Source organism: Manihot esculenta, chromosome 15, assembly GCF_001659605.2.
Source record: "Manihot esculenta cultivar AM560-2 chromosome 15, M.esculenta_v8, whole genome shotgun sequence".
Taxonomy (NCBI): Eukaryota; Viridiplantae; Streptophyta; class Magnoliopsida; order Malpighiales; family Euphorbiaceae; genus Manihot; species Manihot esculenta.
This window is the reverse complement of record NC_035175.2, coordinates 8832083-8849257: the sequence shown is the minus strand read 5'-3', so window position 1 is coordinate 8849257 and position 17175 is coordinate 8832083. Positions and strand designations below refer to the sequence as shown.

The 17175-nt window shown below is 32.9% G+C and overlaps 2 protein-coding genes across 6 annotated transcripts; one reads left to right on the top strand and one right to left on the bottom strand.

Moving 5' to 3' along the window:
- The first annotated feature begins 11 nt into the window (after nt 1-11).
- LOC110602428 (E3 ubiquitin-protein ligase SIRP1) lies at nt 12-4762 on the top strand. Of its 3 annotated transcripts, XM_043951148.1 has the most exons (3): nt 12-332; nt 564-721; nt 3366-4762. In XM_043951148.1, exons 2-3 carry the CDS (start codon nt 705-707, stop codon nt 4567-4569), a joined length of 1221 nt encoding a protein of 406 aa, XP_043807083.1. In that variant the 5' UTR covers nt 12-332; nt 564-704; the 3' UTR covers nt 4570-4762. The 3 variants fall into 3 exon arrangements, with proteins under 3 accessions (XP_043807083.1, XP_021595642.1, XP_021595643.1); XM_021739950.2 differs by lacking the exons at nt 12-332; nt 564-721 and adding an exon at nt 2196-2404; XM_021739951.2 differs by lacking the exons at nt 12-332; nt 564-721 and adding an exon at nt 2433-2837.
- Nucleotides 4763-6670: 1908 nt separating this feature from the next.
- On the bottom strand, nt 6671-12914 carry LOC110602490 (2-oxoisovalerate dehydrogenase subunit beta 1, mitochondrial). Of its 3 annotated transcripts, XM_021740023.2 has the most exons (13): nt 12649-12911; nt 11533-11644; nt 11246-11281; nt 11118-11177; nt 10977-11034; nt 10768-10865; nt 9937-10026; nt 9768-9836; nt 9610-9696; nt 7724-7819; nt 7572-7649; nt 7027-7113; nt 6671-6902 (listed from the first exon to the last, which is right to left on the bottom strand). In XM_021740023.2, exons 1-13 carry the CDS (start codon nt 12837-12839, stop codon nt 6867-6869), a joined length of 1098 nt encoding a protein of 365 aa, XP_021595715.1. In that variant the 5' UTR covers nt 12840-12911; the 3' UTR covers nt 6671-6866. The 3 variants fall into 3 exon arrangements, with proteins under 3 accessions (XP_021595715.1, XP_043807369.1, XP_021595716.1); XM_043951434.1 differs by lacking the exon at nt 11246-11281 and having other exon boundaries at nt 12649-12912; XM_021740024.2 differs by lacking the exons at nt 7572-7649; nt 7724-7819 and having other exon boundaries at nt 12649-12914.
- Between the last annotated feature and the right edge of the window lie 4261 nt (nt 12915-17175).

Below are 17175 nucleotides of genomic sequence, written 5' to 3'. Positions count from 1 at the left end.
GATATTTGTTTTTGTTTACCATGTGAACCCTGCTTATCCTTGTGCATGACAATTGTGGCAAATCGCTGCTGCCTTGCATGCTTGCAACTATTGGGAACTGGTTTGACTAACAATAAACCAGTGGTCTCATGGTACGATGCTGCTATTAAATTGGCTTGAGTGGGTAAACTGAGTTGAGTTGAATGGGTTCAAAAATGCAGAAAACCCGAGACCTTCGACTTAGTCTTGGAGTGCAATTTTTTTTGGGAAGGCTGATGCTGATGAAGATAGTTTGCAGGCAGAAGTTTCTTCCTTTATTTTCCCAGACAACCTTCATTGCTAGGGGGCAGCCTGTAAGCTCGCCTTTGTTTCTGAGCCTATGAAATTTACATCTTCGTGGGTTTAACAAGACAGATGTCGAGTTTTTGTTGCTAATAATTATTTAATAGTTATGTATATATATGTTATAATAATATATAGCAATAGCTATTTATATAGTAATAATTGTATAAACACAACCATAAATGGCTCGTCCCCTTATGAACTCTTGAATTCTTAAAATTTCTGTCCCTCCATTCCCGCAGGGGCAAAGGAACCATCGCTTCTTGGCTGTGTTACTAGCGGCGTCCATGACTGGATTAAACAAATGTTCAAAAAATCAAGGCAGCTTCAGATGAATTAATCTTAGTTTCGAAGCAATTATTATTCCACCAGTCTGGAACTGGATGTCTACGCAAATAAGGTATCTTGTTTTTTGACTTACTGATGTGTGGGAAGAGTAAGGTGAATTTCTGGTTTGATTTTGATTGGCTAAGAATGTAGGGTCGCTGCTTTCTCTACAGGTGTTGGTTCCACAAAGCAACACATTTCGCGAATAGTTGGTCCTGGAATTGTCCTTCATCAGGATCAGATGTATGTTAATGATAAAAGTCTGAATATTCTTCATAAAAGATGGATGAATGTTTAGAACCAAGAGCTGGCTGAATTATCAAGAACAACGTGGGTACTGCTTCTGTCCCAACTTTTGTGGAGGATAGTAACCGAGTTTGTAAAGTGCTCTAAATATCCAAAAATAAAAAATAAAAAATTTAAGGAATACGGCAGACAGTAGTGGTCATTGAGCAAAAAGTTTGATACAATTTTGGAGATTACTGCCTTGCAACCCATGCAACTCATCTATTTTCACACCATCAGCAGAAGACCTTTATTCTCATAACTGCTTATGTTGTATTGCTGCAAACATTAGCAGAGCTCGCTCAGTTCTCTAGCGTAATATCTCACCATTAGCAAAAACTTTGACCACTTACTGAGAAAAAGGGAAGAAAAAAAAGCTAATTCTTCTGCTTGCTAACTGTTCGTTGGTTCTAAATTCAAAAAGATAAAGGAATATAACATTGGCATATATTGGTTAGTTTAGCCAATGAATTTCACAAAATGAACCATTTGAAGCTTACTGTAATTGTTTCCGGTCGTGCAAATTCGGAAAAGGAAAAATCTTACGTTCATAACGAATATGCTTTCGTGCTGAATAGTAAATGGGGTTCGTGATTCCTTTTCTTTATTTAAAGTTGACTTCCACATATAGTTTAATTTTTTTTTATTTTGTAATTAATACCATAACATCAAAGTTTACACTCCATTCACCTTATAAAATTTATTTATTTTTATTTTTTTAGAAAAAATAATATTTAAAACAATAAAATTCTATATTATATTTTATGTTGCAATCTATACTTGTATTTTTTCTATTATTATTAAATTACTCCTAACATTTATAAATTTTATATTTTAATACGTTATTTTAAAAATTTTCAAAATTAACTATAGTAAAAAGAGATGTAGCCTATAATTTGAGACGCGTAAAAAATAAAATATGCCCTTGTTTTAGACGAATTGAGTAATATTATCGAAAAGATTTCCCTTTTTTTTTAGACGAATTGAGTAATATTGTCCAAAAGATTTCACTTTATTGAGCTTTATAAAACTGATTGCATCCTTTTATCACAAATTTAAGTTCATCTTCCAATTAAAAATTGGTGAAAGCACAATGCATCTTTTTTTAATTTTATTTTAATATATCATAATATTTGGCAGGATGTAATTATGAGCTATTACAATATTATGAATTTAACGTAATGATGCGTGCAACACAACATAGATTTTTCAACATTTTCATTTAATTTATTTGTTTAATATTAGTGAATTATTATCGTAAACTTTGAATTCTTTGATTTTGATAGAATCAATATTCAATAATAATACTATTTTTTGGAGAAGGAAAGTCGACAAAAGCAAGAAATAAAGAAAAGGACGCGGTTTGGTTGTGTTGTGTGTCCAATAATGCGAATCTAGCTGTGTGTGTTTCTCCATTTCTTTTCCACCCATTCTCTTCTCCACCAAATTTTCCATTCAATTCCATTTTTGGGTAAATTTTTTTTCTCTTTATTTCTGTCGATCTTATTTATTATTATTATTATTTTTTAATTTTCTGCTCTTGCCTTGGGTTCTTGATGGTTCCTGCTCTTTCTCTGTTAATTTTTCTTTCAGAATTTTTAATATTTTTCTCTGTTTGCGTGTCAAATTCCAATACTTAAATCATCTTGCTCATTCATACATGGTTGAGGTGTCTGAGTAATTAAAGGATAAACTGATAAATATCTAAGAGCTTGTTTGGGTCTAACATTGGAAGCTCTGCTTCTGTGGATCCTTCCAGATCTTTCTGGGGTTTAAATTTGTGGGCTTGGTATGCCGACCTTTGATGAAATCATAAAAGGGTCTCTCTTCTTGTAATTATACTTGTATCTTGTATTCCTCTGCTATTTGGAGATTCTGAGTTAATTTTATCGTATATTCATTTGGTAAGAACTACTCAATTCTCTGTTTCTTTCTTTTCTTTATTTGCAATCTCATTAATGGTTTTCTTCTTCAAATGAAAATTCTCTTGTCTGCCAACTTGATACCTTTTTTTTTTCTTTGGATTGGTGTATTTTAAGATGAGTATTCTTGTTTCTGGATGAAAGTTAGTTTAGTTTAGGTTCTTTTTAATTTTCAGCTGGAGATTATTTCCTCTGTCCTGTGATTTTCTGATTGATGGATCTTGAAATTTATCACTTTTTGAACTGGAACCATGAGCTGTTTTGATTTTTCAAGAGACGTATAGTTGTTTTCCAGTCCCATATGATTCTGTGACATTTTCTGCTGGTAGTTCAAGGTTTCCTTTGATAGCGGAATTTTGTATTGGTATTGTTTATCAGTAGTTGAATCTGAAGGTAGTTGCAAAATTTTCATGCCACTTCTTTCTGTGTGAATTCAAGGTTGGAGTGGTGTTTGCCTTCTTTTTTAAAAAAAAAAAAAATTAATTAATTCTATTACCTTGGCTATGACAGAGATCACAAGAAAGAAAGAGAGAGAATGGAGGAAGCAATGGCACCGAGGTATTGGTGTCACATGTGCTCTCAAAGGGTGAACCCAATAATAGAAGTTGAGATAAAATGTCCATTTTGTCAAAGTGGATTTGTAGAAGAAATGAGTAGCAGTACAAGGGAAAATCAGGAGCCTGATTCCGATTTTAGTTCTGATCGTGCACTCTCCCTTTGGGCTCCAGTCTTGCTTGGAATGATGGGAAATCCTCGTGTACGTAGAAGAGTTAGAAGAATGGAGCCCGAAGAAGATGGTAATGATAGTGATGGCGGTGAGGCACACCATGGAGGAGAAAGTGAGTTATATGGTGAGCTTGAGTCAATCATGAGGAGAAGGAGAAGAAGTTCAGGTACAATATCACAATTGCTTCAAGGTATTCGAGCTAGAACGGTATCTGAATCAGATAACTCTGAAGGAGATAGGAGTAGAGATGGGGATAGAGATAGAATTAGAGCTAGAGATAGGGAAAGAGAACGAGTCATTTTGATCAATCCATTGAATCGTACTATCATTGTTCAGGGTTCATATGATTCAAGCAATGGTCAAAATCAGAATCACACTCTCATTGGGTCATTAGGTGATTATTTCGTAGGACCTGGTTTGGATTTGTTGTTGCAGCATTTGGCAGAGAATGATCCAAATAGGTATGGTACTCCACCAGCACAAAAGGAGGCAATTGAGGCATTGCCTACTGTAACAGTGAAAGAAACTTTGCAGTGTTCAGTTTGTTTGGATGATTTCGAGATTGGCACCGAGGCAAAGGAAATGCCTTGTAAGCATAAGTTTCACAACTCATGTATATTACCATGGCTGGAACTTCATAGTTCTTGCCCAGTTTGCAGGTTTCAGTTGCCTGCTGATGAGTCCAAGTCTGATTCTGAGAGGTCTCGGATCAGCATTAATCGGAGGGAGATCAACAATACCGACAATAACAATAGCAGTAGTACTACTGATAGTAGTAGAAATAATAATCACCATCATCATCAAGGAAATAGCAATGCAGTGAGAGAAGGGGAGGGAAGAAATGGAAATGGGAGAAGGTTTTCATTTCCATGGCCTTTCAATAGTTTGTTCTCCTCTTCCTCGGGGTCTCAATCTGCTGGAAGCAATTCAAGCTCAGCTTCATTGTCAAATGCTTCTGGAAATGCTTCTCAAATAGATGAGAATTGAATTATAATTTTTCTTTGGTTGGCACTGGCCATACTAGCTGCTCGTTGTGTTAGTTGCTTGGATTTGTATTGCCTTGTTTATGTGCATAGCATGTTATTATTTAAAGCCTGAATCTTTGAACAGAAGGGTTGTATTCTGAGCTGCAACCCTCGTCATTTATTTAATTTGCAAGAAGAAATCAGTTCCTGCTCTACATGTGTGTATTTTAATGGTATTGGAAAATGGTGGATGGATTTTGTGCTTGTTTGAATGGACAAAATGGACGTAAAGCCGAGTTGAGGAATTGAGGTCTTTTTTGGGGCGAATTTGATGTCAGGTTTATATAGAATTAAAGGTTTTATTAAAATTATCAGCTCAGAATTTGGTGTTTTTTTTATCAGAAGATTGAAAAAAAAAAAAAATTGGGGATGAACTGATGGGTGGTGAATGGTGATAACTGAAAGAGTTGTGGAGCCCATCAGACATGGGACCAATCTTGTACGTAGATGAGACCTTTAAGACGTTTGTTGCGTCGCCCATGACATGTGGTACCTGACCTGTCTCATGATTCATTAACCCTGTTTTTTTCATGATTCATAAAAGAATTTAAATTAATTTTTATACAATTATACATGTTTTATTTTTATAATTAAAAAAAAAACCTTTCGCTTTAAATAAAAAATATAAAAAATTTTAGATAAAAAGAATATAAAATTTTTTAAAAAAAATAATTGAAAGAAATTTTTATGAAAATTTTAATTTTAAATAAGGGTAGAAATTATAATTTATATGAGCTATTCTCATTTAACACATTAAATTTTTGAAGAAGTGGTACTTATTAAATTAAAAAAGACTTGTCTTTTTACTAACACTTCACCACACCAACACCTAAATTCCAGTTATTTCTTATGGACACCTAAATTCTAGTTCTTTGACCTATTTTAGCAAATTTTTCTATTTTTATCAATCTTAGCATTTGTATTTTAATTGAGATTAGCAACGCTGATGCAACAGCTGGTAAAAAAAATTCAAATACTTTTAATATTTATCTATTATAATTCAATTTTAAAATTGTATTTAAATTGGTCACTTTTGACTATTTTAAATCTAAATTAATATTTTAGTACTTAATAGATTTGAGTTTACATGTTTATTTGATTTCTTCTTTTTTTTTTTCGCGTTTTCTCTGTTTATTTGATAGATTTTGTAGTGGTTATTTGATTTTTTAGATAATAAATTTGAGTTTACATTGGGCGGCTTTTTGTCAGATTAAATTTACAATACAATATTTAACATTTGATGAAATTTACAAACCTATTTTTTATTTACGATAAATAATTTATTCATTTTTAATTACTAAATTATAATAATTTAATATTAAATTTCATCTTTTGTAATAATTTTATTGTTGTAATTTTAATTTTTGTAACAATTTAAATTTTCAATTTTTGGTTGATTTCATTAATTTATGATTAATTGATAGTGAATTTGACATGACAGATCTTTGGTTAAAAAAATAAAAATTTAATCCCTAAATTATTTTGTTTATAAAAGAATAAGAATTAAATTATAGATTCTCTTAAGTTTTAGGATTAAATAATAAATAAAACAATGTGGGGCGGTGTTTCTTAGTGGGAGTGCTGCAGCCACGTGAATTGTCTCGTCGAATTATTGGGTTCTGATGAAAATAACGTTTTATCCTTCATTGGTATGAAATGATGAGTTTCAATTTGAAACGTCCAAATCCACGGCCTCCCATAACTTCTGAAGATGGAGTTCTCATCTTCAGTTAAAATTATTTAATTTAGATTCTAAATAATTAATCCCAATAAACAGGCTTAAATCATAAAAATAATAATTTATTTTTGGATTATTTTCATAAAACGTAATGAAAATTGATTGGTAGGCAGAAGTCAGAAAATTAATACAATTAAAGGGATAAGCTTCAATTTTTAGCAGAAAAATTTAAATTTTATCACTGATAACATATGTTATAATATATATATTTTTTTTGTTTTTTTTTTTACTGAAACTTGAATTCAAGAACTTTGCACTGAAGACGAAGATCTGAACTAAATAAATAGAAAAACTACTTTGAGTCAAAATTTCAGAAACCAGAAGATATAGCAATTGCATTCTCCATTAACCCTTTATTTTTTAATTTTAGTATCAGTTTACAAGTAGAATGATGGACATACAGCCTCCCCACTTATTTCTCACATTTACAGGCACAATCTTTTGGGAATTAATTAAGGTTAAGTTGCTTGTGGACGATGGCATATCTTAAACGGAGCAGTTAGGAAGAGAGTGCTCAAGTTCTAGTAGTTAACAGTTGATTTGATTGCGTCCAGTATCTGCATCCAATTAGCCAAAAAAATAGGCTACAGTTAGGATTAGGAAAAAGAAGAAAAGCAAAACAAAAAATAAATGGAGGAGGATCTAATGTATTCAACTTGTGAACTTCAGGATACAACTCACTTTGTTCTTGGTGGGCATATAGAATGGCTCAAACACAAGAGGGAAGGGCGTATCCAGACCGCAAACTCTAGCAATAGGAGCCTCCAACTGCAAAGACCTTCACTGTTTTAGCTCCCAGTTCTAAGAAAATCTTACGTTTTTCACTCTTCAGCTGACAATAATTAGACTATTTATTTGGAGGAAACATCCTACATAACCATGTCCTAGACCCTTCTGAGCAAAATTAAGTATTGCAGTACAGTTTCAGCCGTTTGAAATATATTAACCCCTTTAATGGAGCATGTTGCGCTTGATGTTCAGGAAGCATTGCAGTGCACAGATAGTAAAGAGAATAACGCTCAGATTTCTGTTACAGATCAATGGTGGCATGCTTTAGTAGTATTGGTTGCTCAAAAACTAGAAAGAAGTCTAAAAGTCAATGTATTTTAACCTATGGAAGTTCTTGCTATCATCAAACCACTTAAGGATCAAATAATGAGGTTATCTTAACTGAAATATCCACATAGTTAAAAGCAAACAGATGAAGTTGATGCTTAGTTGCTCACCCTTAAGAAGCAACGCTCAACAATAGATGCGGAGATTTCAGCGCCAAAACCTCCAGTTACTGGAGCTTCATGACTAATCTACAAGAGGCAAGAAGTGATTGTTAATGCACCAGACACCTAAAGCACAGTTTTTGAGGAGATAATGTACTTACAAGAAGTCTTCCAGTCTTTCTAACAGAAGCCTCCACAGTTTCTCTATCCCAGGGTATTAAAGTTTTGAGGTCTATCAGTTCACAAGAAATTCCGTCCTGCAAAATCCCGCTCTCTATTTAAATGCTTCAAAGGTGAAAAATGTGATAGAAATGTCCTACTTAGCCAAAAAAGAACAGAACAGAAGGAGAGAGAGAGAGAGAGGGGGGGGGGGGGGGGGTTAGCACAATGATATTTCCTCAATCATCCATAACATTAACCATAAGAAATAAAATTAAGAAATTTAGTTATAGATCTAAAGTTCCCTTAGGCTGGACATATGTAGGTATGGTCTAGGTATAGATCACAGATATAAGCCGGGCAATTGTTGTGTCAATGTAACTAACTGATTTTCGCAAACGAATGTGAACAAATTATTCTTAATAAAGAATAATTACTTTACCTGTTATGCATTCAATTCTATACATAACATCATAATCTCCAAGACCTTGTTCTCTTTCATAATCCCCAAGTCCTTGTTCTCTTCTCCCTAAATAATCTCAAAATAAATCATTTATCCGAGCTATGCCTCGTGGTGTTTGTCTAGACAGGACCTTTTTATAGTTGAAAAGAAGCACTAACCTACTTCTATAATTCTCAATCAGAGAGCTTATTCTGCTAGGAATGCAGTCCATAAGCACTTTCTTGATAAATACATGTCTCACAACTTCGTCTCAAGTTCAGATTGCTTATCTTTACAGAGGAGCCTTGTATTGACTATTGATGCATATTGCCATCATTTCAGGAACCTGCCAATGCTTTAACAGCCATTTATCACCTTTCATGCCATGACATAGTTATGTTCATTACCTAAGGTCTTTCTCCACTATAAGAGTCCTTGATAATAGTTAATCTAATCAGATATCTCCTCCCATGTTCTTTAAATCTATGCTTCTTACTAATGAAGCTCAAATTGAACATATTAGTTCATCTCCTTCTTAATCATGTATTAGATCTTAACCTACTCCTCGTCTCTGCTAGCACCAGCATTTCTCCTTCATCTGGCTTCACTTCATTACTTCTCTCATTTTGCTGTTAATCTTTGGTAACCAATGTCAGTCTTATCAATGTAACCAAGTTTCAATTGTGCATTGACTTACCATTGAATTACCCTAGTCCTCTTGCCCAATTTGATACAAGCTTGACATAGGTTATGCTCATTTATCTTCAGGGGGTCTGTAGAGGTATATACTGTCAGTTATATCTAGTAATACATATGTACTTATCCTTGGCTAAACTTGTCCTTGCATAATTGTCAGCAAGATAGCTTAAGGCAGTTAATAACTTTATATGTTGTTTCATAGTACCGCAGGCCCATCATCCAAAAGGGATAGCTGAAACTGCTTTCCAGGTCTAACATACATTCTGGAAAAGCACAACTTTAGATGTTGAAAAAAGAAGTTAGAAAATATTGATTAGCTGTTTTTTTGAGTTCTTATGAATAAAACATGTTAAATTTAACTTAAAAGTATTAATAGCCTCTTAACTACTATATTTAAAATAATGTTTTTCTCAATAACAGCTCAAACAACAATACCAAATAGACCTTAAGGATGTTGCCAATAGAGTAAATGGGAGCTACAGGCTATGTGAAATTTTCCAATGGCATCCATGTGAGGTACGGGCACATGAATAAGAGCAATAATTTGGATTTCATAGCTCAGAACAGAAATAAAATGTCAATTCGAATATCATTTCTAACAACATCGGCCCATCATGCTAAAGTTGGTCATTTGGCCAAACAAATAGACCAAGAATCCTTCTACAGCACAGCTCGTGCAGGATGCAGATCATGACTCATAAAATGTATAGTTCAAGTTTCATGAAAAGGAATTTTGTGGCAATTTACCTTTTCGGCATCCGTACAAGCCTGCTCCATGACAGACAGTTGTGCTCCCCAACCAACAAGAGTTATGTCACTGCCTTCTCTGATCACCTGATATTTTATTTGCAATTTATTTCAGATTTATAATTGTAAATCTTCCCTAAAAGGTAGAACTAGCATACCTCTGCTTCTGACAATGGCAACATATAATCATGCTCAGGGACCTCTTCTACTGCCAACCGGTAAAGCCACTTCAAACAAAAGCAATTTACTTGACATCAAACACAGAAATCATGAATTGAAAAATGTGGACCAATTATTTATTTAATCTCGGCAGGAAGAGCACAGTACTTTTGGTTCAAAAAAGACAACAGGGTTTGGATCTCGTATGCATGACAATAACAATCCTTTTGCTTGCAGTGGGCTCCGAGGGATAACCACCTGTAAGGGCAACTAGTTAGGGTTTTTAGAGATAATGCGCGGATTTCGTATTGGAAAGAAAAATTCAAGTGAGCTAATTGTTATTTAAGTTTAGGAGGCTACTGAAAATAGAAAATTACTTCTCATCAGCATTATGGAACCTAACTCAAACTTAGATTGACAAATGGAAGTCATGGCACCCACCAAAAACCATTTTCAGTTCATATAAGGACTATGTCATATTGGAAACACAAACAATCATCTCTTTTAACAAAGGTTAGCCGAGTCAATCTAGGATCTTTGGTTTTTCTATAAGTAACACAGGAAAGTGTTTGACTCTATGACAAGTTCCATGAATTTTGAATGCAACAGCAATTTATCTAAAAATTTCTACTTCTTTGACATAAAATGGCACAAAAAGAACAGTGATTTTGAACTAAAAAGGGAAAAGGATGAAAATTATGTCTTGTTTTGTTTAGTGTATGTATGTACAATGTTTACATTTTAATCAAACTTGTATAAGTGCTAAGTAGCCTGTGACCCTGCCCAGTATGTTATGGGATGTGGTTAGCATAACTTGCCACCTATCAAATGTACATTGCAGTACCAGTCCTATCAACAACTTCACAAACTACAACATCCAGATAAACAAACTATTTTGCAATGTTATAGAAACCCATGATATAAATAAAGTAGGATGTGTAACAATACTAGCATTCCAATTGATAGCACACCAACCAATTTAAGGGGAAGGATATATACTTTGATACCAGGAACATGACAAAAGAAAGCTTCAGGGGATTGAGAGTGATAATGTCCACCATGGCCCACAGCTCCATATGGTGCTCTTATGGTTAAACCTAGGAATAATTTTGAACATTGTCATATTAAGACAAAATGACATGGAGAAAAAGGAAAATAAACAATCAGTTATTTAGCAGTAAATATCTGCAAAAAGAAAAATGAAACACCTCCACAATCATACTGATTCCCACTCCGGTATCTGAACTTTGCAGCTTCATTAACAATCTATTAAATAGAAAACCCCATCAATTATATGGAACTCTGGGAATAAGAACAAATGTCAGCACTGAGATGAGGAGGATGCTTGCCTGATCAAAAGCAGGATAGATGTAATCTGCAAACTGAATTTCTGCTATGGCTCTATTCCCCTGTCACATGTGATTACAAGGAGAGTTAAAACTACAAATAAGAAGGTATCCTAACATTCAATACTCACCATTGCTGCCAGACCAATGCCAAATCCAACAATCCCCTACAAGGCCATATAATATGGATATTAGATATTCAAAAATTGACAAAAAGAAGAAGGAGAACAAGATTAGAATGTTATGTAAGATCAAAAGTAAGATATCCATGTGAAGCTTCCCAATCCCATAACACTCCACTTTTATGAAGGAAAAATTTGCCTACAAAAGGTTTTCACCTCCTGATCTTTGAATTCCTATTCAAAAAGAAAATATGCAAATTACACCTGAGAAAAGGTATACAGCTACATAAAACTACCTGCTCACAAAGGGGAGTATTGAAGACTCGATTTTTGCCAAATCGTTCTGTCAGTCCAGTTGTGCAACGAAATACCCCACCAAAGCTTACATCTTCTCCAAATACATAAGAACTGGGAAAAAATGTAATTAATGAGTTCAAGATGAAGTTCAATCTGTAAACAGAAACTCATTATGATCATTCAAACTAGATTTTAGCAAAAACATAACTACTAAGTTGGAAATTCATGATGCCAGTCATATTCTAACATCCAAGGCTGTTTTTAAGCAAAGCCACGGTGGATCCAAAGTGCTTAAGGTATCAACTGGTACAAGCAGTTCATCAAGAGTAATGGCTTGTAATATGATGAAAAAAATATTTAGAACCTCAGAAAGGTCGTTGACATGAAGTGTATGGTAAGAAAATATGGTTCAACAAAGGAGTTAGAAAAAAAAAGGGCAACTTGTGATAAGGGATGTCAACTCAGTCAATTGCCATCCATAAACCTTTTTTTTTTGTTCGTATGAACATATAGAGACAATAACTTTTCACAATCTGACTTGATTGCAAAAGCTTTTATGATAGCAAGCCACGTAATATTTTGGCTAGATTCTAGAGTTACGTTTGATCATAAGACAAATATGCATAAGGGACCTTACTACCAACCACTTTGGTAGGGAATTTAGCTCTGCATTTGAAATTAAAAGGAATTTCCACAAGTTCCTTGCTTTTAGTTGTCAGCATTGCTTAACACGGCTCGGGTTAGAGGTAAGCACTAATCAAACTTTGGCGTCATCCTATCCGATGTAGGTGTTGCCCCTATTCTTCAAGACAGCTGAATGACTATTGAAAAACTCCAAAGGAGATAATTCTCTAGAACATAAACGATTAGCTGCTACAAACTTTGAGTTATCAGCCGGGCATTTGAATACGCTAAAACAAAAAGTTTAATTTTGACAACAAATTCAATAAAAGGACAATCAAATTCCCCTCTCTAGCACACAAACCATAAAGAATATCATTCAAAAACAGCCCAGTTTCTGAAATTACAACATACCCAATAAACAACAGAAGCAAAAGAACATAGAAATATACTGACTAAGAAGGAAAAATAAGTGGGGTTTGAGAGAAAGTTACCGAGGATCGGTTTCTAAGGCGAGATGGAGAGCTTGGTTGATGGCAGAACAGAGGTTCATTGATTTAGCAGTTTGTTGGAGTTGTTGATGTTGTTGTAGAATAATCTGACCTTCACAAGCTGTGGAGAGTTCCCTCTTCTCGCAAATTGAGACGGAGAGTCTTCTTCCATATCTTCTCAAACAGCTCGCCATTATTTGCAATTGCAGAGATTCTTGAAGGATGATAAGACGTATTGGATTGCACAAAGACAGTTATATTGGAGGACCTGCGTATAAAAATTTAGGATACGGCGACGCTTTTATCTTAATTTATTATGTTTATTAAATTTAAATTTAATTAAATTTATAATGTGCGAAAAAAAAACCCAAATTTATAATATAAATATATAAAATTTTATATAAATTTATGATTATTTTATATTATAAATTTAATTTAAATAAAAATTTAACGGTGGAGAAATAATAAAATCATTAAAAAAACTCTTAATTTTCCCTATTATTTACAATTATATTTTTTTATCATTTAAATTAATTTTAATGTATGTAAATAAAAACTCTTAACTATACTTTATATTATAATAAAGGATTAATAAAAATAATTTGTTCCTAAAATAATATATCTAAAAAAAATAAAAAAATAATTCAAAAATTAAAAAAGAAAAGAATAATACGATATAGAGGTTGTTTTATGATATAATTCTTTTACAATTTAGAATATTAAATTCTAACAACAATGGATGAACGTGAAGTTAAAAAATAATTAGAATAATTAATTTTAAAATTTAAATTTAATTGAACAACAATAGTCAGAAATTCATTAGAATTAGTTTTTTTTTTTTTCAAATCGTTAGATTAGTATATTTTAGATATTAACATTCGGTTTGACATGGAGGAAAAAATTTTCCTCCAGAGAGAGTGAAAAGAAGAAAAAGACAAAGGAAAGGATAAAGATCCATCGATGCCTGTAGCGATGCTTCTTCTTTGGGTATTGCAGGATTTCGTCTTTTTTAAAATCAAAGCGTAAATTGGTTGCTTTGGTTGTGGTTTCTTTGATCTTTGGAGTAGAAGAACCATCCGTTTTGGTTTTTATTTGATGTCTTCCATCTATTTGGTTTTTCTCCTCTTCATCAGACACGTTGGTGGTTTTGTTTAATTTTATATAGCCACTGATTTCGTGATATTCATGGAAGAATTTCTTTAGACTTATTTTTTAGATTGCTGTGTTTCTCTTCTCGGAGACTTCTAATCGGTGCGACATCGACATCTAAAGCCTGTACGGCTATATTTGGTGATTACTATCTTCGTAGGTGAGAATAACGCCGTCAAGTCTGTCACCATCTCCTCAAATGTGATGATATTTATTTTTTCGTACCAGTTTGAGATTTATTTTATTATAAGCCTTTTTTATCTTATTTTATTTGCGTATTATCACATGCCAAAACTTACGGATAGAAATAGAGCAACTATTAGATTTAAATTGTACCATTTCAAAATTAGAGTAATTAGTTTCAGGGAAGGTACTAGCTTGACCTCGAGCTAAATAGGAGAGGTGCTAGCTTATCCATAGCCGTTTGACACATAATTCTCCTATAGATAGAGCACTAAAAGTTGTATTTAGAGGTCCAACTTGCATTTCATATAGAGTTATATATCCAAAGACAGAGTTAAAATAAGAATGACCAGTAATAGTATGTTAATATCTTTAAGCTGTAATGACTGAATCATAGAAAGCTCAAATGAGAAAACAAACATATCTTAAAATAAAGCATCTAATATGATAAGCAGGTCAGAATCAAGTTATTTTCGGGAGGTGCTTAAGGGTTTCCCGACATGTTAGCTTGAAGTGCTTACTAAAATCGACGTGCTTGTTTAAATGAAATGAACTTCTAAAGGTTAAAAATGTAAGTTTAGTAGGTCAATCTATAAATATTGAAAGTTTAAAAACTAAATTGAAACATGTGGAAAAGTTTAGTAGGTTAAAATGTGAATATGGAAAGTTTAAAAATAAATTCCAAGTTTGGCCTCCATCTTTTTCTACATTTTCACCTAAACCTACCATGTGTCACCTAGCCATACATGAAGACATGACTAATCATGAAAGGAAAATGTATCTTCCATTTGCTCCATGTTTGCCGTAGCTACACCAAAAAGAAAAGACAAAGTGAGTTTTCTTCTTTTCTTCCATTTCCACCATATTTCACCAAAAAGATAAAATCTTCATCCACACAAAATCCTTTTTTAAGTGTAATAACCAGCAAAGGAACCATAGAAAGGGAGGAAAGAAGGAGAGAAGTTAAGGTGCTTAAGTGGTAAGTGATAGGAATTAAAAATTAGATTAGGCAAACATATTATTTAGTGTTTTTAATCAATTATATGTTGTTAAATGAATTAAAACTCATGTTTTTCTTATTTTTTGTGAAGAACAAAGCCAAAAGGAGTAAGGTACATCAAAAGGGAAAGGCAAGGAAAAAGAGTAACTAAGGTGTACCTAAAGTTTTTGGACAGAATTGTATAAAAAGTTTGGTGTTTGTATGAAGTTCTTAATTTTCTTTGATTTTCTCATGAATATGGAAAATTAGGGATTGGTTTTTATTGCTGAAAAGCTCTTTTGATTGTGTGGATTTGTAATATAAATGTTGAAGTGATGATTGGAAGGTTTAAAGCACATAGATATAACATAGGAGCTAAAAACACAAAACTGGCAGAATAGGTTCCTATAGAACAGCCTGTGTTTGAAGTCTCATAACTTATTGTGTAATCATTTAAATTAAGCTTAACATATACCAAATGAAAGCTAAGACAAAATCTAAAACTTTTCTGAAGTGACAAAATTCTGAATTTGTAGCTAATTATATGCAAATTGCTAGTGAATCTAAGCTGGTCATAGGAAATTGTACATCCGAAACAGTTTGTATCACTTAGACCATAACTAATGATTTACTCAATGAAATTAATTAAGACCAGTTCCAAATGAACCCTGAAAAGTATACCTAAAACTTTGTACAAGAAAGTTAAGCTTGAATCTGTATGCAAATATATGCATATGATATGTTTTGTTAGATTAAAAATAAATACCAAAACTGTGGTTAAAACCTGATTGGGTAGCTTGCAAAAAAAATTTCATAACTTAAGTTAGGAATGTCAAAATTAGATGTAATATATCTTGTTAGAAATCTACACAAAGTTCATGAAGAAAGGCGAGTCTAATTACGTCCATAAGATACTTAGAAATGTGATACAATCTCATGTATAAACAAATCTAAATCTAAATGATGACCTAAAAGGTATTGACATGCTAGCTTTGCGGCCAAATTACGCACGTGCTACCTTGACATGCTTGCTTTACGCACATGCTAGCTTAATAGACTAAAACTTTACACATATGTTTTTGATGAAATAGTAATATGTTTATGACTGAATATTATGTTCATGAGTGAATATAATATATTACACACATACGTATATTCTTAAGGACTCTTTTTATCGATGTGCTTGCTTATGAATATATAGTTCGACATATTTGCTTGTTTCAACATGTTAAGCATCTAAATGAATAATTTTAGTACCAATAAATATTTAACATGAAAATATGCATTATTGGCCCTAGTAAACCTCAGTGGGAGTCATAGATAGCATAAGGGTATGGCATGCCATATACAGTTTAGTAGTACTACGCCCTAATGGGCTACATGATATGATATATTCGACACACTATGTGTCATACATTTTCTCGGCTTTTGAGCCATACAGGCATAGCATTCGGCCCCTAGGCCATACAGTTTGGCACTTCGTGCTATACAGATACATTTTTCCCTTATCTAGCTAGCTGATCTTGCGAAGAGTTTATAGAGGCTAAGATTTAATTATATGACTTGTTAATAATTTACAAGTGTGCGCATAAGATGGTTGTCATAATATGAATGACCTTACAGTTATACAACTGCATAACTTGATTTGCTCACTTTTCACCCACTGACACATAAAATTTTCACTTGCTTTTATAAAATGATTTCATTATATCTATCATGAGTATTTCTACATATATTTGAATGTATATATATTGTTATTCACCCACTGGGCATAAGCTCGGCGCATTGGACTTTTCCATGCGCAGATAATAGATAGAGAAAGCAACAGTTAGGAAGTCTAGTTCTGCATCAGCACAGATATATCATCATAACCAGTTATTCACAATATTTGTATAGAGGTTGTTTATGTTTGGCATGTACATTAGTAGTCTACCAAGAGTCTGTAAATGAACGTTGAAAATAGTACAAATATATACAAATGTGTTTATTACTTTAAGTTAATATGTTCTATTTATGGATTTAATAGTGTGAAATAAGTAAATATTGAGATTTTATGATTATTTTCCATAGGGATAATTACTAATAAGCAGAAAAACTCTTGCAGTTTCTCCATTTATAATTGCTTGGTAAATTTACATGTATTTAAATAAACTAAAAAATAATTTATAATGTAAAAGTTAATTTAAATCCATATATATAATTGCATATAGTATAGTATT

Coding starts and splice junctions, on each gene's coding strand:
- LOC110602490 (XM_021740023.2), bottom strand. CDS start 12,839: ATGGCGAGCTGTTTGAGAAGATATGGAAGAAGACTCTCCGTCTCAATT. Junction 11,035..11,117: donor TCTATCCTGCTTTTGATCAG/GCAAGCATCCTC, acceptor TCTATTTAATAG/ATTGTTAATGAAGCTGCAAA. Junction 10,866..10,976: donor GAATCAGTATGATTGTGGAG/GTGTTTCATTTT, acceptor AATTATTCCTAG/GTTTAACCATAAGAGCACCA.